The sequence below is a fragment of the Phyllobates terribilis genome, unplaced genomic scaffold (genome assembly GCF_046119375.1).
Source record: "Phyllobates terribilis strain yellow unplaced genomic scaffold, ASM4611937v1 Scaffold_5__5_contigs__length_657084704, whole genome shotgun sequence".
Lineage (NCBI taxonomy): Eukaryota > Metazoa > Chordata > Amphibia > Anura > Dendrobatidae > Phyllobates > Phyllobates terribilis.
This window is the reverse complement of record NW_027362765.1, coordinates 442,732,632-442,754,293: the sequence shown is the minus strand read 5'-3', so window position 1 is coordinate 442,754,293 and position 21,662 is coordinate 442,732,632. Positions and strand designations below refer to the sequence as shown.

Sequence of the window (21,662 nt, the reverse complement as noted above, 5' to 3'; positions counted from 1 at the left end):
TATCACTTCTCCCCCCCATATAATGCCCAATGCAGGATGTCAGCCCCCCCATATAATGTCCCATGCAGGATGTCACCCCCCCATATAATGCCCAATGCAGGATGTCAGCCCCCCCATATAATGCTCCACGTCTCCATACATTAAAAAAAAAAAATACTCACCTCACTCCTCCTCACTTGCTGCCACTGTTCAGGTCCTGACTCCAGCGTTGCCGGCGTCTTCCCGCTCTGCGCTGCCTATGACGGCTCAGGAGAGGGCGTGGTGGAAAGACGTCACCGCACCCTCTGACCTGAGACGTCACAGGGAGCGCACAGCAGGAAGACAGCGGATCTGCAGAGGCACGGGGAGAGGTAAGTATCCAGCTGCCGGGGCCCTGAGCAAGTGGGGGAGAAGGGCGGGTGCTGGCACCGCTCTCCTCCGCCCATAGCCCGGCGGGGTGCCCGACCGCGAGTGGGCCCTCCGCCTACTCAGGCTGACGCCGGCCCTGAGCCCTGTATATAGTATATAGTGTAAGTGTACAGGTAACACACTGACTCACCAGTGACGTCTCTAGTTGAAGTCCTTCATCTTCGCTTTTCTTCTTCATCCAGCACAGACCGCCATCACTTCTTCCAGCCAGGACTCTTCTCTGCATAAAATATCACAGTTATCTAGAGCACATTCCCCAACTTCTACACTACGCAGCTGAATACAGACGTGCACCCACCATTAATATATAAGTAGTTATTATGTAACCCACCATTCCAAATATAAATTGTAATCCACCACTTTGCCCCCACTGACTGTAAATAGCCACTTTCCCCACCTAATAAATATATCAATTAATTAGAACCTGTACTCTTTCCCCCAATTCATTACTAGTCACACTCTGTCACCCTCAATGCCCCCTCTCCCAATTAATTATATTTACATGCCCCTCTCCGCCCCAATTCATTTGGTCATGTCCTCTCTCTCCTACCCCCACTGCATCATCATTTACTCTCCCCCACCCTCAATTCATTATAATTTGCTCTCCCCACCCCCACGCTCAATTCATCATTATTTGCGCTACCCCACCCTCAATTCATTATTTGCTAGCCCCATCCCCACTCCCAATTAATTTGCTTTCCCCACCCCCAATTTATCATTTGCTCTCCCTACCCCCATTCTTTATTTGCTCCCCCCACTCCTAATACATCATTAGCTCTTCCCACTCCCAGTTCACAATATGCTCTGCCCACTCCCCAGTCCAAGTTCATCATATGCTCTGCCCACTCCCCAGTCCCAGTTCATCATATGCTCTGCCCACTCTTCAGTCCCAGTCCATAATATGCTCTACCCACACCTCAGTCCATCATGTGCTCTCCCTACCCCCCAGTCCCAGTTCATCATATGCTCTGCCCACTTCCGCGTCCATCATATGCTCTGCCCACTTCCGCGTCCATCATATGCACTCCTCACCCCCAGTCCCAGTTCAGCATATGCTCACTACCCCAAGATCATTTAATTAATTCTATTGAAGAAATAAAAGTTTTCATACTTACCTCTCATACAATCCCTGCAGCTCCACTTCCGGACTGTCATCCTAGCGCTCGATGCTGGCGGGTACACAATGACGTCATCGCGTACGTGCCGACATCCCTGCTTTAAAGGGTCTTCAGATTTCAGAAAATCTCTTTAAGGTCTGAAATCTGCCTGAAAAGAGCCAGTGGGTCACCATTTTTGTGGAGCTGGATAAAACTGTAGTGAAAACGTCAAAAGTTGCAAAATTTTAAGACTTTTCAGTGTTTTATTTCCAGATTCCTAGCATAAAAAAAATGTGATGAATAAGGGGCCAAAGATTTGAGGAATTTAAAGAGTTTCCATTCAGGTTCTCAGTGAACACACGCTTATATTTCTTATCCAGTTTGTATGCATTCATAGCTTTCACTCAAAAAGCTGCATCAAATACCGCACCAAAGCCTTCATGTGTGATACCAACCTAATGTAGAGAGATATGAGTATCATATTAAAAGCACATTTATAAAGCTTATTATTTTTGCACTTTCTGCTCTCTGCATGCATTTCATACCCCCAGCCTCATGCAATCTTACAATTTGTTTGTACACAGCTTTGACAAAGGAGAGTTTCGTGACGCTAAGTAGGCGGGACTGTACAGCGACACCCATGCTACAGCAGCCGACCACAAAGGCGCATGCGCAAAAAAATCTCAGGGACATACGCATGCGTACTCAGTCTTGAGCGCCGGCCCGTCGCTTGGTTTGCTGCGCATGCGCAAAAGCTGCTGCAGCCGGCCCGTCAGCTCCTGAGCAGGAGGAAGCCGCCATGGAGTCATACGATGTGATCGCTAACCAGCCCGTGGTGATTGATAACGTGAGTAGTGTGACGGCCGGCGCAGCTTGCTTTGTACGCCGGTGTGTCACGTTTCCGTGCTAGCGATTGGGATCAGCAATGCAGGCAATGATTTTCCCTTTGTCATTACAACCGCGCCCCTCCTGTTGGTCATAGTGACTAGGCTGCAGTAAAGCTGAGCGACCCGGAGCGGAGTCCGGGAGCAGACGTCTCCGGGCGCCGTGTCCCGCCGCCCGCACACATTTGTATTATTATTTCTGACCGATGTTTAGGGCTGTGCAGGCGCAACCGAACCTGCTGCCGCGACATAGTACCCATCACGCAATACAGAGGCGTGGCAGACGGGAGCTTCTTGCATTCCGATTGGACAATACTACTGTCAGTTACGGCGAGTGAAAGGGGCGGTATTAGATGATCTCAGCTGGCGGCGTTTTCAGTTTTTATTGGTCAGGGATCTGCGTCACCGCAGTAACGCCATCTGTGATTGGTCAGTTTCAGCGCTGGGAGGAGTTGGGTCTGGGTGTGGAGGGATGGCAGTGACTGGTGTAAATAGGCCGAGCCCGTTATGTGGCTGCAGGGTCTGGATGAAATCATTCATTGCAGTGAGCGACCCCTGTGTGAGGCCACAAGTCACTATAGTCTGGCTCCAGGGCCGCTCAGTCCTCACCACACGAGTATGGTCGCCCAGCACCTGCCTAGTATCGGGGGTTTACCTCTTTATTTAACCCCTTCATGACATGGCCATTTTTATGCTTTTTCTACCCCCCCTGTATTCTTCTCTTCCCAGAGCCATAAGGTTTTATTTTTCCAGTTCTTATTTATTTGTGTCACATGCTGTAAAATGTCAATTCTGCCTTGTTTTTCCTGCCCCTTCTGGTGTTTACTTTATCCAGGGTGTCAAATCTGCCTTCCACTGGTGTGGACACGACCCTTCACAATAATTTTTAATTTAACGGTGTATTCCCATCTCCAAGTTCCTATCCCACTATGTAGTAGGTATAATAATATTAACAAATACCTCCAATTAGAAATGTAGTATAGTTCTTCTGATTCGCTATGTTACTTACCTCATGTGCAGGAGCTTCGGTATCTATGGTTATGACCACTAGCTAACTAGCAACCACTATTGAGTGGTTGTAACCATGCATACCTCAGCTACCGCAATGCCCTGCACACGGAGTAAGCAATATAGCTGATCAGAAGAACTATACTACATTTCTAAGGTATTTTCTAATAATTTTATTATTATACCTACAACATATTGGGAAAGAGATGGGAATACCCCTTTAAACTGCATATATCAATAAAAAGGGGGCTAGTTACAATTTTTTTCTTCAACCCACAGCATTGTGGGTTGTTGAAGTTTATATGATAGTTCCTCCTTCAGCCATGGTGGCGGCAGCAGTCTCTTCTCTGGGGGCGTTTAGATTTTTTGTTCCCTTAGGGTATGTGCACGCAGTCAGTAATCGCTGCGCATTAGACTCATATCACATGGGCTGTGTGCAATCCGCAGCGGCCAGATGTTACAGCATAGTGGATGGGATTTCAAGAAATCCCATGCCCACTATGCGTCTCCGTGCACCTGCAGATCACCTGCGGACACGGATATGTGGCGCGTCTTTCCCGACCGCAGCATGTCAGTCTCTGCAAGAGAAATTATCAGTGCAATGTATAGGATGCCTTGAATCCGCATAGTTCAATGAACACATGCGGATTCACCTGCGTGCACTGCTTTGGACGTTGCATAAAGTATACTGCGTTCAAAGCGCTGCCAGAAAGGATTGTGTGCACATACCCTTATGATTCTGGCTTCTTATGATTGGGCAGCATCATACAGGGATTCTCCCTCCCCCAGAGAAGAATCTCTGTAGCCTCATTGGTTTAAGGGGAAATTTGCATGTAAACTTTAAAATTTCATATCTCCTCATAGTGGAGAGAGAAAATACAAATTGAATCGGCCCCTCTGCCCCTTTTACTGATATATACAGTTTAAATAAAAAATTGTATTGTGAATGTTCTTCTTTATTGAGATTTGTCTGGGACTGAGGTGTGCTGGGTCCAATATTCAGCCACGTTTTTCCTCCTTTTTTTTAGCATCTAAGTGGTATTTGTTCTCATGTGCAAAAAGAAATAAAAATGCCAAGCTTCTCCTGCCTATTACACGGTAACGAATGGGCAGACCTCAGATGGCGTCAATATGCTGTGTGGTTTTTCACAGACCCATTCTTTTGAACCAGTGTTTTTTTTTTTTTTTAATCCACAACTAGGATAAAAATTGGGCATTTTTTCCCCTTTGCAAGCAAACCACCTGCATAAAGTCAGTCACGTGAACAGCACCGGAGAATATAATGAATACGTGTTCTGTCTGTGAGCAATTGACGTCTGAATGAGGCCTTACCCTAGGTTCACATGTCTGTGATATATGGACCGTACTCACATTGCAGTACCTGGCCTGACTACTGGGTCTCCCGGCCTGCCGCCTGCGCAGACCCTCCCGGCCTGCACTATTGTACAGTAATGGACTCTAACTCCGCTGACGGCACAGTTGATGTCGACTTCGCTATTTTCTAGTGTTATGTGATGATGAAAAAGACACTTGAAGTAATTACCAGATCTGAAGAGGCAAAGAGCTTCCAGCAAACATGGTCTGCAAGCCGAAAACACTATTAAAAGGGTTGTCCATGACCCATGCCATCAGTATCAGATTGGTGAGCGTCTTACACCCCTTAATCAGTTGTTTTAAGTTCTGGCAGCAGACTGATGTGACCCATGAATGGACCTGAAACAGCACAGCTCCGTATACTGTTTAGTGGCCGTTCTCAGGTACTGCAACTCAGATCACATTCACTACAGTAGGAGCTGAGCTGCTGTACCCAACAACGGCCATTACACTGTGCTGTCCTGTATCCTGCAGGGATATGATCGGAAGTGGTGCGGACTGTCTAACCCTGGAATGGTATTAATGAGCTATTCTAAATAGTGGACTGCCCCTTTTAAGGATTACTTCCACTTCACTCTTAAAATTTGTCACTTCATGGATGTCAGCTGATGAAGTCTTTTTTTTTCTGGCATATGAGAAGATTTTAAAAAAAAAATTGGTCAAACTTAAGGGGCCGACAGGTAAGGCTGCGCGCCCACTATGCGTTTTTGCCGCGGAATTTCCGCAGCTTAAACGCTTGGTAATACATGCCCCATGGTCCCCAATGATAATCCGCATGTGCTGTGCACATGCTGCGGAAATTTCCGCTGTGGATTATCATTGCGGAAAAATAGGCAGCATGTCCATTAATTTTGCGTAATCGCCGCCATTGACTTGCATTGGACCGCGTGACATCCGCATCACTGCATCTGCACATGCGGATATCATACGGTTCAATGTGCGGATGGTACCCGGGTCTGGAGGAGAGGAGACTCTCATCTAGACCCAGGTACCATAGAACCTGTTAAAAAAGAATTTAAAATAAAAAAATATTATACTTACCTTCCGATGTCCCCCGGTCTCCTCAGCGATGCGTCCGGTGTGTTGGGCGGCTCGCGATGGTCTAAAAAGACCTTCCATGACGTCATTTAGTCATGTGACAGGTCACGCGACCACTGACGTCAGCGGTTGCGTGACCTGTCACATGACTAAATGACGTCATGGCAGGTCCTTTCACACCACCGCGACTGATACAACAGACCGGACGCAGTGAAGAAAAGACCGGGGGCCATCGGAAGGTAAGTATAATATTTATTTTTTACCATTCTTATTCTTTTTTTTTTTTTTTTTTACTATTCATGCTGCAGGTTGCATGGATTTATATAGTGTGACCAAGTTGTCAAGCACTTTTCCAAGTGATGCTAAAATCGCTTGGAAAAGCGCTTGATAACCCGCATGCAGAAATGCATGCAAAAACTTGACAAACCACTTCTACCTGGCAGGAAAAACGCATGTAAGGCTATGTGCCCACGATGCAGAAAATTTCTGCATCATTTCTGCATCTCCCTGGCAGAAAAAACGCATGCGGATTGTACATGCGTTTTTCCTGCGTAATACATGCGGATTCACATGCGTTTCCACATGTGTTTCCGCATGCGGATTGAAAAGCACTTTCCAGGCGATTTTAGCATCACCTGGAAAGTGCTTGACAACTAGGTCACACTATATAAATCCATGCAACCAGCATGGATTTATATAGTGTGACCGTAAAAAATAAAAAAATAAAGCTATACTTACCCTCCTATGGCCCGGCGTGTGCTGCCGCGTTCGTTCCTGGCTCGTTCCTGGCTGCTGGGATATCGCGAGACACTACGCTGAAGGGCCTGCGGTCACATGACTGTGACGTCAACTCAGGTCCTTCAGTCTTGCACGCAAGCAGAGGGAAGGAGACCGGGGGCCGTTGGAAGGTAAGTATAGCTTTATTTTTTATTTTATTCTTGTTTTTACAGCTTTTTATGGTACCTGGGTGTGGATGAGACTCTCCTCTCCTCCACACCCGGGTACCATCCGCACATTAGAACGCGCCAATAACGCAAGTACAAATGCAGTCTTGCGGAATTGGCGCGTTCTAATGCAAGTCAATGGCGGCGAAAACGCAGCGCTTCCGCAAAATTAATGGACATGCTGCGGATTTTTGAGCGCAGCATAAATCTGCGGAAAAATCCGCAGCATGGGCATTGAAAGTGCAGAATTGCATAGGGGACCATGGCAGAAGGCTTACCATGCTTTTATCATGCGTTTACGCTGCGGAAATTTCCGCACCAAAAACACATGAAATACGCATCGTGGGCACACAGCCTAAAATCCGCATGCTTTTTTCCTGCCAGGGAGAAGCGGAAAAAATATGCAGCATTTCTGCATCTTGGGCACATAGCCTTAGGCTGTGTGCCCACGTTGCGGATTACAAGCGTTTTTTATGCGGAATTTCCGCAGCGGAAACGCTTGTAAAACGCTAGGTAATCCGCTCCCCATGGTCCCCAAGGGGATTCCGCAAGTTCTATGCACATGCTGCGGATTTTTCTGCAGCGTTTATGCTGCGTTCAAAAATCCGCAGCATGTTCATTAATTTTGCGTTTCCGCAAGCGGAATTGCCTTGAGCAATGCATAAAAAGCGCAAGGCAATTTCGCATGTGGAAAACGCGCGATAAACGCATGAAAAACGTGCGATAAACGCGTGCGGAATTCCGCATGCGTTTTTCCGGGAGAGGACTTGCAGAAATGAAGCTTTCTGCAACGTGGGCACATAGCCTAAAGCTGTAAAATAAACAGTATTTGTGAAGCCCCTGCTGTTCCCGTGCTCCTTCTTTACTGCCAGAGGGATTACATTGCAGCGGTGGTCACTGGTGGTAGATAACATGCCAGCGCTCCCACCTTGTAAGCAAAGACCAGCAGCTCCAGGGCAGCGGGTCTTCAGTGGGTACGTTGGCATTACCAGCTCGTTTCCCAGTTTTGACTGAAGAGAACCCCTTGAAGACCTGATTCACATTTTCATTGTCCTGTTCTGTCACAGGTTTAGTACAACAGCATTGATGGATTGATTGACAGCAGTAGCATTCTGTGGCCCCTGTTTATGGTTTCTGGGACCTGTCTGGTTCGGTCATGGTGTCCTGGTTTCTGGGACCTGTCAGGGTTCGGTCATGGTGTGCTGGTTTCTGGGACCTGTTAGGATTCGGTCATGGTGTCCTGGTTTCTGGGACCTGTCAGGGTTCGGTCATGGTGTCCTGGTTTCTGGGACCTGTCAGGGTTCGGTCATGGTGTCCTGGTTTCTGGGACCTGTCAGGGTTCGGTCATGGTGTCCTGGTTTCTGGGACCTGTCAGGGTTCGGTCATGGTGTCCTGGTTTCTGGGACCTGTCAGGGTTCGGTCATGGTGTCCTGGTTTCTGGGACCTGTCAGGGTTCGGTCATGGTGTCCTGGTTTCTGGGACCTGTCAGGGTTCGGTCATGGTGTCCTGGTTTCTGGGACCTGTCAGGGTTCGGTCATGGTGTCCTGGTTTCTGGGACCTGTCAGGGTTCGGTCATGGTGTCCTGGTTTCTGGGACCTGTCAGGGTTCGGTCATGGTGTCCTGGTTTCTGGGACCTGTCAGGGTTCGGTCATGGTGTCCTGGTTTCTGGGACCTGTCAGGGTTCGGTCATGGTGTCCTGGTTTCTGGGACCTGTCAGGGTTCGGTCATGGTGTCCTGGTTTCTGGGACCTGTCAGGGTTCGGTCATGGTGTCCTGGTTTCTGGGACCTGTCAGGGTTCGGTCATGGTGTCCTGGTTTCTGGGACCTGTCAGGGTTCGGTCATGGTGTCCTGGTTTCTGGGACCTGTCAGGGTTCGGTCATGGTGTCCTGGTTTCTGGGACCTGTCAGGGTTCGGTCATGGTGTCCTGGTTTCTGGGACCTGTCAGGGTTCGGTCATGGTGTCCTGGTTTCTGGGACCTGTCAGGGTTCGGTCTGCACTATTTTTTTTTTAGAAAATTTTCACAAAATGCACAGTGGAGCCACGTGAACAGTCTGCAGTCTGGAGACTGACTGCTTACACTGACCTGTAATGTCACAGTACGACTTCTGGTATTCTGCACTATTCACACAATCTATAGTATAAATGGGGCTTCCAGACGTATTCCTACCGTTTGTTGGTTTTTTCTCTTAGGGTTCTGGAGTGATAAAAGCTGGATTTGCCGGTGATCAGATCCCGAAATATTGTTTTCCAAACTAGTAAGTAAAGTATTCACCAAACAGATTTCTATGTTTCTCTGGATCTTCTGTACCCGTGTAACACAATGTTGTGTTTTCCTCTAGTGTGGGCCGACCTAAGCATATTCGAGTCATGGCCGGTGCCCTGGAAGGAGACTTATTTATTGGACCAAAGGCAGAGGTAAGACACGCTGACATGATGGACTACCTCCGGCCATTGAAGGGGCTGTCCTCCACTGCACAACCTTTCATATATAGCTCGACAGCGCAGCCTAAAATAAGAAAAAAAAAGCTGCGCACTGACTACCCGGACCGGTGCCATTCCACCAAGTGAACTGCAGCTTATCAGTCTCTGATTGGCTGCAGTGGTCACGTCATATAGCAATGTCACATGACTGCCAAGAGGCACAGTGTCGACATCGGAGGAGCGCCACCGGTCCTGGAGGCAAATATGAAGTCTTTATTTTAGATTGCACGGACATCTGCTCATAAGAGATTGTCCAATAGAGAACAACATTGAGCGTTGGCCAAATGCCATGTTCCCTGATTCCACCGTGTATCTCTGGACCGCCAGTCTCAGGTTCTCCTTTGCACCCACCTGCCATTCCTGGCCACAGGGTGCAACCAGGCTCCATTCAAGTTAATGGAGTTGGCTGAAGCCGGGATCACCAATGTGCAGTGGAAAACTGTGACGACGTAATAGCGCTGCAGCCACTTAAAGTGCATACACTTGTATTGAGCGAGGCCGTGCCCAATCTAGTGGCGTCGCCAACTATAGGGTGAGGCCTTGCTCCATACAAGTGTATGGAGAACGACGCCGCGCCCACTGTCCGGGTCAGAAACCGCAGGCTGGGGGGGATTCATAAGTCTGCAGTTACACAGAGTGACTGCAGACTTATCGATTTGGACCTGACAACTCCTTTAATATCCAGGATCAGTGGCGGTACTAGAGATCATACCCCGCAGCAATCATTAATTTATGACTTTTCCTAGCAATGTGCTATTACACAGATGGCCTGATTAATGGAGTAGGTCTTTAATGGGCCCAACCCCAGAAGAATATATAGGAGTTTTCAGTAAGTGCTGCAGCAGGGACTAGCTTGTCAGCAGAAAATCCAGTGAATTTTATTTTTTTAATGACCTACAATCAGAAGATTCCCCTTCTATATACTGCTGGGCCTCGGTGGGGATATGGGCACCAGATTAGAAATTCGGTTTATTAGTGCTGGTGACCAACATCATTGAAATCAGGATTATATTAGCTTCCAGTTTCCATGTAGAGAAATACTTAACCTCTGAGGAGGACTCGGCTTTGTGCTCAGGCTCCTCTGGGAGGGATCCTACTTACCGTATACTATATTTTGCAAAGGGCTGGATTGGAAAGTAGTAAAACAAAAGACACATATCTGACTCTGAGGTGGGTTGTTTAGGTCACTGTGATATGGCAAAAAATGTATTTTATAATGAGATTATATTGTATTTTAATTATTTTATCCTTTGCCCATCCAGGAACACAGAGGCCTCCTGTCTATTCGATATCCTATGGAACATGGGATTGTGAAGGACTGGAATGACATGGAGCGTATCTGGCAGTATGTCTACTCCAAGGACCAGCTGCAGACCTTTTCTGAAGAGGTAAATGAGCACAAGTCTTCACATGATGAATGTGGTTCCTCCTCCATTGTGATCATGATATAATATTTAGAAATAGCAGCTCCATCATGTAATATTAGCGGCGGGCCCTCCCCTGCGGGGTCTTTAACAATCAGTTGTGTCACAGCTCTGTTTACATGGAGCACCCAGATAAAAAATTGTGGAAATCTATAAGCTCAGGTCTTGAGAGTGAGTGGTCATGAGTGATGTTTGCTAGTTTGGAGCAATTGCAGGGCTGAACCACTGGTCCAAACTATGGACCTTCCCATGCTGCAAGCAGAGGCGGCTTTGCATCTGCAGCATCGGAGGAGAATAGGGTCACAGAAGCTCTCTGGATCTAGTGATCCGGCCAGCTTCAAGTCAGTGCTTGCAAGCTTTTATAGCAAAAAGCTTGCGCTCGTTGTGGCTACTTTCCTAGGAAACCGACCACTGCTGATCAACTGCAAACGTGTCTGGTAACTTATACAACGAAGAGTAAACTATAAAATATAGATCCTTCTGTTCCTGAGAACAGAGAGGATTTTTAATAAGAAGTAAGTTGCCTGTGTTTACCACTACTTTGCAATCTTACCTATTTAACAAAAATAGAAAACCCCTGTCTGGGATCAGAAAAAAAGGCTCTGCTATCCCAGAAATAAAAACAGCAGTCACATAGAAAATGAGCAGAGCGCGTGCACAACCTCTGCTCCAATCAGATGGGACCCCCGCAGTTGCACCCCTGACGATTGGGAAGTTATGAGATGGGGAATAAATTAAAAACTTATTACAACCCCTTAAATATAAACACTGTTTCCCAAGTCCTGTCCACCTATACTTTGCTGTATTCTTCTGTTTCTTATTTCCACAGCATCCAGTTCTGCTCACAGAAGCTCCCTTGAACCCACGGAAAAACCGTGAACGTGCAGCCGAAGTTTTCTTTGAGACGTTTAATGTTCCGGCTCTGTTCATCTCCATGCAAGCCGTCCTCAGCCTGTAAGTAACATCTACACACCCATGTGTATAAATAAGAAAATGACACCGCACATTACAGGAGGTGACACCGCAGCGTGAGAATAAAGATTCAGGAGTAAACAGGCTGAGGTGGTATTAATATTCTATTGTTGGCACTGCTGGTATGATTGCGGCACATTATACTCGCTGGCACAGACAGTATTAGCGTGGTATTAACACTAAAGCAGAACTTGATGACTGATCCCTGCTGTAAATTTCTCAAATTAAGTCCCTGTTGTGTAGGAGTTAAGCACTCATTGTAATAACCATTAACGTAGACTTTGGCCGTGTGCACACATTGAGTATTCACACCAGATTTTTCTGTTCCAAAAACCAGAGTATTGGCAGGAAAAACGCTATGTGAAATAAGTATTTTTTTTTTTTACATGTTTTTTTTTATGTGCATTATTTTATTTTTATTTTTTATTTTTATCTAAGTTTTCTTTCTTTTCCCCCATCCATTTGAATGGGTGAAAAGCGCTGAAAAAAGATGTGCATGAGATTTCAGATGTCTCATTCACTTTGCTGAAGTCTTGCTGGATCCGTTAGAAATAGACGACAGTGGATCCGTTGCATATTGACACCAAGAGATCTCACTAAAAAGTTGTCATCACAACTTTTTTCCCAATTTATTTGTGCTGGTTCCATTCTAACGGATCATTACGGGACATGTGAACATAGCCTTATTTTGCAGATATATCTGTCAGTATACATGTTGTCTCGTGCTGCTGGTAATCTTATTGTACTTTGACCTTCTTCTCAAATAATCTGTTTTACAACCATGAACAGCACATTGTCTTGGAAGGTTCATTTGCTTTTACATAGGGGATTTAGGCTGGCCGCACACATTAGGGCTTGTTCACTCATTACTTTTTTTTTTCCACGCATTTTTGCAGCTGGAAAAAAAAGCAGCGTCTTCCAGTGCCATGCCACACTATACACATGCACACTCTGCTCAATTGAGCGTGAATGTCTTAAAGGGGTTGTCCCCTTTTGACTGCAGTTTATTAAAATATCCAAGCTCTACTTGCCTTCCCCAGGTCCACCGCTGAGTCTCCACCACTGCTCACGGTGTCTGGCATTAACTACGATGCTGACGGTATGTCAACAGCACAGCGGTCAGTCTTCTCTAAAGAGGGCTTTCCATCTATATGGGTAATGGCACTGAGATCAGACTGGCTGCCGCACTGTCCATGTGATGTTAGCCCTGCAGCCAATGCTAGACACCGGGAGCAATGGTGGAGACTCAGTGGAAGACCTGGGGAAGGTGAGTACAGAACATCTTTTTTTTTTTTTTTTTTTTTTTTTAAACTGCAACCGGGGCACAACATTGTATGAAAGGCAACAACTCCCGCAACAGTAGGAATAGCAGAGTAAGCCACTGCCAGACACTTGTGGTCCAAGTGCTTATTCCTAATTCTCACTGACATCTGCCGTCATTACATATTAGAGGGTCTGTCCGTCTGGCTGAATTCTCCAAGATTGGCTGACGTGTATCGGATATATGTAGACAGCTTAAGCCGTGGCAGTCCTAAAATTGTGTCCATGTGGCCTGTATGCTGCACAGTATAGAGGTAATCAGTTGACGGCTTGGTAGATGCAGATACATGACTTCATGGAAACTTGGACACTTCTACAGTAAATCTGCTCCTTAGTAACAGATGTATCAAAACCATAGACACACACGTCCGTCCTCCATATTTCACGCACTATTATCAGACTGATGCAGATTATTATATAGTATATACCTACATTAATTTTAGGTACGCAACGGGAAGGACAACAGGAGTGGTGCTGGACTCTGGGGATGGAGTGACGCATGCTGTCCCCATCTATGAAGGCTTTGCCATGCCACACTCCATCATGAGGATTGACATTGCCGGTCGAGACGTCTCCCGCTTCCTCCGCCTTTACCTCCGGAAGGAGGGCTACGACTTCCACACTTCAGCCGAGTTTGAAATTGTCAAAACTATCAAAGAGGTTTGTACAGCGCTCATATGTTCTGACCTTCCCCATTAAGTAATACAGGAACGATTGCCTAGCCTGTTAGGACAGATGAAGTTCAGAGAGACCCCTCAGGACCACCACTGTGATCGAAGTGGAGAGGTAATAATAAGCAGGGGGTCTCACTATTGTACCTGGTCTGTGTATTACATCTACAACTAATCTTGGCCTTAAAGTAGAAAATGCATCATAAAGCAACTTTGCAAAAAGTAAATGCGTGCACATGTATTAGACACCGCACACATTAGTATACGGGCAAGCATTATTGGTGACATTTTTATTCTATAATTTTAATTGTTTTTATTTTCCCTCCTCTGAACATGCAGCGAGCTTGTTACCTGTCCATAAATCCACAAAAGGATGAGACACTGGAGACGGAGAAGGCTCAGTATTACCTACCTGATGGAAGCACTATTGAGGTATTTCTCGCTCCACCCGCAATACGTGTTACTAATTCATATGGGACCGGGTGTGAACGGAAGCGACGTCTGCAGAAGCTGTAAAGCAGTAATGCCATGTCTGTGCGACGATGTGACGGGTAGCTGCAGGCAAGGGTGTAACGAAGACGCTGCGCCGGGTTTCTTTTCTTTTTTTTTTCTTTTTAAGATCTACATTAGTGTTTTAGTGCAGCATTTATTTGGATGACTTGTCAGACAGCAGCAGTTTTGTTCAGGAATTATGTGAAATAAGCATTTCCTTTCCAATGATTATCCCCCACATATGGGCCAGTGTCGCTTGATATGTGAAAACAAAGGGGTTTTACATTGTATGTATTTTTGTGAAATGCATCAATTCTGCATCTAGTACTACAGGCTTCAGCAGTACCTTCTTGCGAACTGTCCGGCAGCTTAACACATCATGCTGCTCCGCATATTGCTCTGCAGTTACACAATATCACTGTGAAGTCAGCAGCTGGGCGTAGGTCTTGCAGCTGCAGGACCAGAGAGGCGGCTGGACTTCTCACAGAGGAGGCAGACGTGGTTTATCACCATCTCTGCCTTCCTGATCGCTGCGCACACAGCTGTTAACGAGCAATGTGCATATAGGAAGCTCTAACAGCCCTTACATCTGTTCCCAGCAATTGTGTGATCACCGGCTGCAGGGAGGGAGCAGGAGCGGCTCGGTCCTAAGGCTATGTTCACACTAAGCGTTTTTTTTTTTTTTTTTTTTAAAGCTTTTTTTATGCAAATTTTCAGCTGCGTTTTCCAGTACCAGCAAAGTCTATGAGATTTCAGAAATCTCATGCACACAGCTTGTTTTTTGTCCTCAGTATTTTGTGCTTTGCATGTTTTTTTTTTGCACAATAGAACATGTCTCTTCTTTCAGCATTTTTTTCTGCATATTTTCAGCTATTAAAAGTAATGGGTGCTGAAAAAACGCCTAGTGTGACCATAACTATCAGGTTTTGCAGTGTTTTTAGTGGAAAAAAAGTACAGCAGTATGTGAAACTCATTTATTTTTGTGATTTTACCATCTTGTCTTCGTCACCTGAGATGGCAGTTGTTTGGTTTAATACAGTTTAATTATATTAGTTATGTGTAGAGTGGCTAAGCCAGGTATGAGATTGAACAGTACCTGTGGCCCAGTGAGGTGTGAAATTGAACAATCTCTGAGCAACTCAATGGCAGACCATAGTGTGAAAATAAATAGTGTCCTACAAAATCAATGCACTGCCAGTGTCTTAGAAAAACTATTCCTGAACAATTCACCTCCCCCCACTGTTACATTTGTAATTCTGGTTAATATGCTTTCACATATGTCTTGCATTGATGACCTGTCTTCATGCTTCTGTGGTGGAAGCAAAGCTGAACTTTGTGATCTTGAAAATTGCAGCAAAACCTGTGTTTTTGATGCAGTTTATCTCCTGCCAAAAGGTCAGATTTTGCTGCAGAAAAAACGCCTAGTGTGAACATAGCCTAAAAGACCCAGATCAGCTCTGAAGTGCAGGTAGGAGGCTGACTTTACCCTGTAACTGGAGCCAATAGAGCAGCCCAAGTTACAGAGGAAATTGGCTACATATAAATGTCTAAATGTTGAAATTCCACCTCCCCAAAGGTCTTTCATGACCTTATGGGGAGGGGAGGACAATGTGTGAAATTAATGAAGAAGAAATTAAGAAAAGACTCATGACTGAATTGCGGTTTCTAATCCATCCCCCATAAAAAAACAACAAAAGAAACGGTGTCCAATATATAAAAGTGATTGTTTTCCCCTTTCTATAACAACAATGTAGAAATGTATTTTACTAGTCTTTTGCGGTTGTTAAAACAATGTGAAAAACAAATGTATTTTTTTTTTCCATTTTATCTGTGAAAACCCCCACAAAAAGTAGAAAAATGGCATGAAATTTAAAGCCCACATATCCTGAGAAAACTGAAAAAAAAAACACTGGTTAAAAGGCCTGAAAGTGGCTGAACCTGATTTTTTTTTTTTTTTTTTTTCCTCCTGCAAAATTGCTTGAATCCCGCACAATTCATAATGTGATAAATGTCTGGTGTATCCAGTATATCCTTAGCAGTCAGAACAATAGCCGGCAGCGGGAGTAGTCTTCCTTAGACCCTGATAGAAGTGAATTGCTTTTCCTGCAGACATATGACAGCCTGCGGGCTCAGTGACTCACGCTATGTGATGGATGGGTGCGGTCTGAGGTCTGGACGCTGCTGTTCCCTGGATTTTTGATGCCAAATTGATTTTTCTGTCTATTTGCAGATCGGCCCGGCCCGGTTCAGAGCCCCGGAGCTGCTATTCCGACCAGATCTAATTGGGGAAGAATGCGAGGGGATCCACGAGGTCTTAGTGTTCGCCATCCAGAAGTCAGACATGGACCTGAGGCGAACTTTATTCTCCAACATCGTGTTGTCTGGCGGATCCACTTTATTTAAAGGTTCGCAAAATAAAATGCACTCCCAATACAAGTAATCCGTGACAAACATAACATCTCCTGTGCAATCTACAGATAACTTCTTAACCCCTTAACGACAGCCAATGCTCATTAAAACGGCGGCCGTTGAGGGGTCTTATTTCTGATCGGCAATAAGTGAATAGCACGCCCCCCCTTCCACCCCACAAGCACAATTACCGCAGGTGACAGCTGACACCCAGCGATATTGGTCAGGGCCAGTTTTGGAGCCAATCTGGGCCCATTAACCCCTTAAATATGGCTGTTGCGATTATCTGAGTGGTTAAAAGGTTGTTAAAAGACCCCCCTATGGCAAGATCGCTGCCATGGTACACTGAGGTCATCTGATGACCCCAGTGTATGGTGGCCTGTGAGGTCCAGCTATAAGCAATGTCTCACAGGCAGTCAGTGGGTCACTGACAAGTTTTGGGCATTGTGCTGCAATGCATAAGACCAGAGTGAAAAATATACATGTCCTACAGTGGGACTAAGTGAAAAACTGAAATAAAATGTGTAAAAAATAAAAATAAAAAAACCCTACAAAGAATAGCGCACAGAAGCCGATTCGCAACGCAAGGTTTGTGATCAGACAAAGATAAAAAAAGTACACATAATTAATATCTCCGTGTCAAGAACGACCCGCGCTATAAAACTGTTATTTCCATATTGCGAACACCATAAAAAAAAAAAGAAACTAAAAATGTCGCTTTTTCATCATACTGACATACACAAAATTAAATTAAAAAAAAGTCATATGTTAAAATAAAAATGCCAAACCGTCCTGCAAAAAACAAGCCTTAATATGGCTCATTCAGGAAAAAAATAAAAACTTTACAGCGCTCAGAATATGGCGATGCAAAAGCAAATACATTTTTGTAAAATATTGTTTTTAGTCTGCCGTTTTGATACCTGTTTTAAATTTCTTGAAAAAATGAGAAATCGCTACTAAGCTTTTAACCCTTCTAACAACCTAAAAAATAAAATGCTGTTAAATAAAATGTTTTAAAAATGATGCAGATGTAAAGTAGACATATGGGAAGTGTTATTTATTAATAATTTTGTGCAGTACGACTAACTAGTCTACGGAAATAAAGATTGAATGTTTGAAAATAGCAAATTTTAAAACATTTTCGCCAAAATAAACGCATAACAAAACTTCTTAAATTTACCACTAGCATAAAGAACAATGTGTCACGTAAAAGAATCTCAACACTTGTGTACATTGAAGCATTCCTGAGATATTACCACATCAAGTGACACTGGTCAGAAAGTTAAAATTGGCTCGGTAACTAAGGGGTTAAACCAGATAATTGTTGTTGTTTTTTTTACTTATGCAACAATCCACTAATAATAACTGGAGTCATACGTTTTATTTCTCAGGTTTTGGGGATCGGCTTCTAAGTGAAGTGAAAAAATTAGCACCGAAAGATGTAAAAATAAGGGTAGGTTGTGGGTTTATTTTTTATTTAAATAATCTATTTATGCTGTTTCTATTCTTCTTTACAGCCTCTCATCCATGTGGATTGCTGTATTAATGTGATACCTCCTGTAGATCTCTGGGGGTCACTCCTGTATAGCAGATATGCTTACACATTAACGCGTTTCGCCTCACCCATACATCTGTCCTCCCGAGATCAGGAGAAGAAATCTCCTATTACTGAAATCTGCTTTTAACTTCTCCAGTGTTACACTATATTGGCTCCCTGATCATAAAGGGGCTGTCTCATGAAGGTAACTCCCTGTCATTATGACTTATAATCTGCTCCGGAGTCAAATTGTCAGAAGGCTGATCACCTTCCTTATAGAAACTTGTAGTCTTCATGAGAACCCCTTCAGCATTTAATTGGGATGTTCCCGTTTTGTATGACCAATGTTTCTTGAATGTTATTTTATGACCCTTTGTAACCTTTTATTATTCATTTTAGATATCTGCTCCTCAAGAACGATTATACTCTACATGGATTGGGTAAGAAGAACCTGTTCCTCTATACACAAGATAGGATGTTATAGGGCAGGGGTGCACAACCTGCATCCTAGGGGCCACATGCAACCCACAAAACCAATCCGTGTGGCCCCCAATTATCGGGATGCAAAAAATGGTCACCACATCACCTGTAATCTTTAGTGCAGAGAGCCCATGCATGGTCTCCTCCTCTGTGAAGTGCGGATTACAGGGGTTTTTTACAAATTTTTATCTCAGAAAAGGCTTAAATATTGTCTAAAATAACAAATACAGCTGATATTCACCCCGCTCAGGTCCAGCGCTACCTCTGTGCTACTGACTGCAGCAGTGATATCATGACTACAGTGCACGTGACCCCTGCAGCCAATCTGGGTTCAGCAGCTCGTGCTGTCTACATGGGTGATGTGCGCTGGAGAGGGGGGAATAACAGCTGTTTTGTATTATACGTATACAAGCCTTTATCTGACATACCATACATTCATAGCTTACACTTTTGATGTACCATAAATGCCTCAGATGGTAATACCCATTTAAGTTTTGCTGTGACCCTTTTTAGGCTGCGCACCAGCGCCGTTCCTATCCAGACAGTTAGTTCTGTGTGACTGGCTGGGCTCGCCAGGTTCCTGTCCAAAGCACAGATCCGTCTATGCATAGAAATTAATGGGGCAGATGGGTAGCAGACATTCATCTGTTTCTATGGAAGATCTTGCATATCTTTATAATTAATTTACTATAAACCAAAGTACATTTTAATCACTAGATCTTGGAGTAATAATAACTTCCACAATTGGATGTGATTAAATAAAATGTTCCTGTGCTGAGATAATCTTATAAATGAGCCCCTGCTGTGTACTGTGTAATGTCTGTGTCTGACCGTACAGGAACATGGTCTGATCATACCACATCTCCTGGGCAAAAGAGAGTATACAGACAGGACAGCTTGAGATCGCAAATGATTCTTTTTGTGAGGCAAAACATTTCACTGCCTTTTTTTTAAGCAATGTTTTGCCTCACAAAGAATCAGCTGTGATCCCCTGCTGTAATGTCTGTATACTCTCTCTTGTATCCTCTCCTGCCCAGACCATGTCCCTGCACGGTCAGACACAGCCATTACACAGTACACAGCAGGGGCACATTTATAAGATTATCTCAGCACAGGAACATTTTATTTAATCACATCCAATTGTGGAAGTTATTATTATACCAAGATCTATTGATTAAAATTAAAACCCCTTTAAGGCACAGACACACATGCAACGGTGTTGCTTCTGTTGCCCATTGACTCCCTCTTGGCGGGGTGACTTTGTAATGAAAAGTATAGGCAAATCTTTTGACAAATGATGGCTTAATAATTAGGGAAAACAAACCGCGTCTCTCAATTAAAGCAAAATGTTCTATGTTCCTTTCCCAGTGGATCTATTTTGGCCTCTCTGGACACCTTCAAGAAAATGTGGGTCTCAAAGAAGGAATACGAAGAAGACGGACCCAGAGCTATCCACAGAAAAACCTTCTAACATCCAGAAAGACCAAATCGTGCTATCTGTCCACTTCAGTTTAAAACTCGCTTTTTGAGTATGAGCGTGTGGTCGGGAGGTGAGTGGTGGGTGGGTGTGTATGTATGTGTCTGTATGCGCTCTCCAGCATGCCAAGAAGTGGTCATACCAAGGGGAAAGATCTGACATTGTAAAGACCAGCAGAAAGCTCCTAGGAGAGGAAAGCCTTTATCCCATTCCTATTTATGTGTATTACGTTGCGCCAGGGTTCGTACAAAGGTCTGTTGCGAATAATTATTTTATCGCGTTATAGCCAACTCTACCGTAACAGGTAACCAGACGTAAGACCCTAAAGAAATAAGTGAAGGATCCATGTTGCGGTGGGTCAGGATCTGTTGAGTCGTGTGTCCCCCGCACTTATACTTACTGCCGCACTGGCCTCCAGAATTGCATTTTACTTGACTCCACGAAGAAAAGCTGTAACATGTGAAACCTGAAAACTCCATGGATTTTGGAAAAATGTTTCTATTGCATGTAATAAAAGAACAGTATAGTTATATAGTTAGACATCTGGATTTTGTCTTTGTTGCAGAGTATCCTCGTCACTACGCCTGTCTGCAGGTCAGTGTAGGTTACATTGCCGGAAAGTGCAGCTTCTGTTCCCTCTTTATTTCGGGTATATGGCAGACTTAAAGGGAACCTGTCACGTTGTACCTGCAGTCCTATCTCTGGCAGGAGGAGCTGAGCAGATTAATATATATATATATAATTTTTTTGGGTGAGTGGAAGATTCTGTATAACTTATTTTTTACATGTAGATCTCTGGTCGTTCCAGGTAGGAGTCCGGTGGGCGGTCCTGTTCAGTGATTGACAGCATTCCGTCAATAACTGCGCTGATATAGCTGTCAATCACTATGTGGGACCGCCCACTTGGCTCAGGCCTAACATGAGCAGGGATTTAAATGAATACTTTAAAATAAATCTTTTGCCACTAATTTACGTCTATGATTGAACGCGCATCCTACCTGCGGGCTGTCTGTCACAGGTTCCCTTTAATAAGAGGAAAACAGGACTGAATTATTTCAGAAACAGCGCCACTCCTGTTTTTTGTGTGGTACTGCAGCTCAACCTGATCCAAGGGAATGTGGTACGCTGCAATACCAATTACAACCTTTTGACAAAAGGGGTGCTGTTTTATTTTACCCTTACAACCAATACTGGATTCTCAGGTGGTTGTGAAACTACAAATCTCAGTCCCTGTCCTGGTCTTAGTTGCTCATATTTATTTATTTTTTTTGTCCTATGAAGCACATAGTAAGTAATCCCACTAGTGTGTCATGCAGTCTGTCCGCTAACATCAGTCTTGTTAGACCTCTCCGTCTGGGCCTATGTTTGCCTTTGTTTTATTATCGTTTATACCATATTTGCCTTTAAAAACTTTTATTTTTGTCTTTATAAACTTGGAAGTTGGAAGCATTGAGCGGTATAGAAAAGCACAGATCTGCATGACCAGCACATTCAGTCTGCCGTGTTCTCCACGACTGGATTCCCCAACGTACGTCCAGATCTAGTTATACTCGCATTTCTCAAACACAGCTTGCACAGGTCCCCTGGTCCCTTTCCTTTCAGCGTGCATCATATCTGCTCGGTACTAATGCCACTTCTATCTCCAT

The 21,662-nt window shown here is 44.5% G+C and overlaps 1 protein-coding gene across 1 annotated transcript; it reads left to right on the top strand.

Moving 5' to 3' along the window:
* Positions 1-2,197: 2,197 nt before the first annotated feature.
* ACTR1A (actin related protein 1A) lies at positions 2,198-20,554 on the top strand. Its single transcript, XM_073685312.1, has 11 exons — positions 2,198-2,352; positions 8,944-9,008; positions 9,093-9,168; positions 10,497-10,622; positions 11,488-11,612; positions 13,394-13,610; positions 13,961-14,053; positions 16,344-16,518; positions 17,914-17,975; positions 18,459-18,499; positions 19,908-20,554. The coding sequence occupies exons 1-11, from the start codon at positions 2,305-2,307 to the stop codon at positions 20,008-20,010; spliced, it is 1,131 nt and encodes a 376-aa protein (XP_073541413.1). The 5' UTR covers positions 2,198-2,304; the 3' UTR covers positions 20,011-20,554.
* The last annotated feature ends 1,108 nt before the right edge of the window (positions 20,555-21,662 follow it).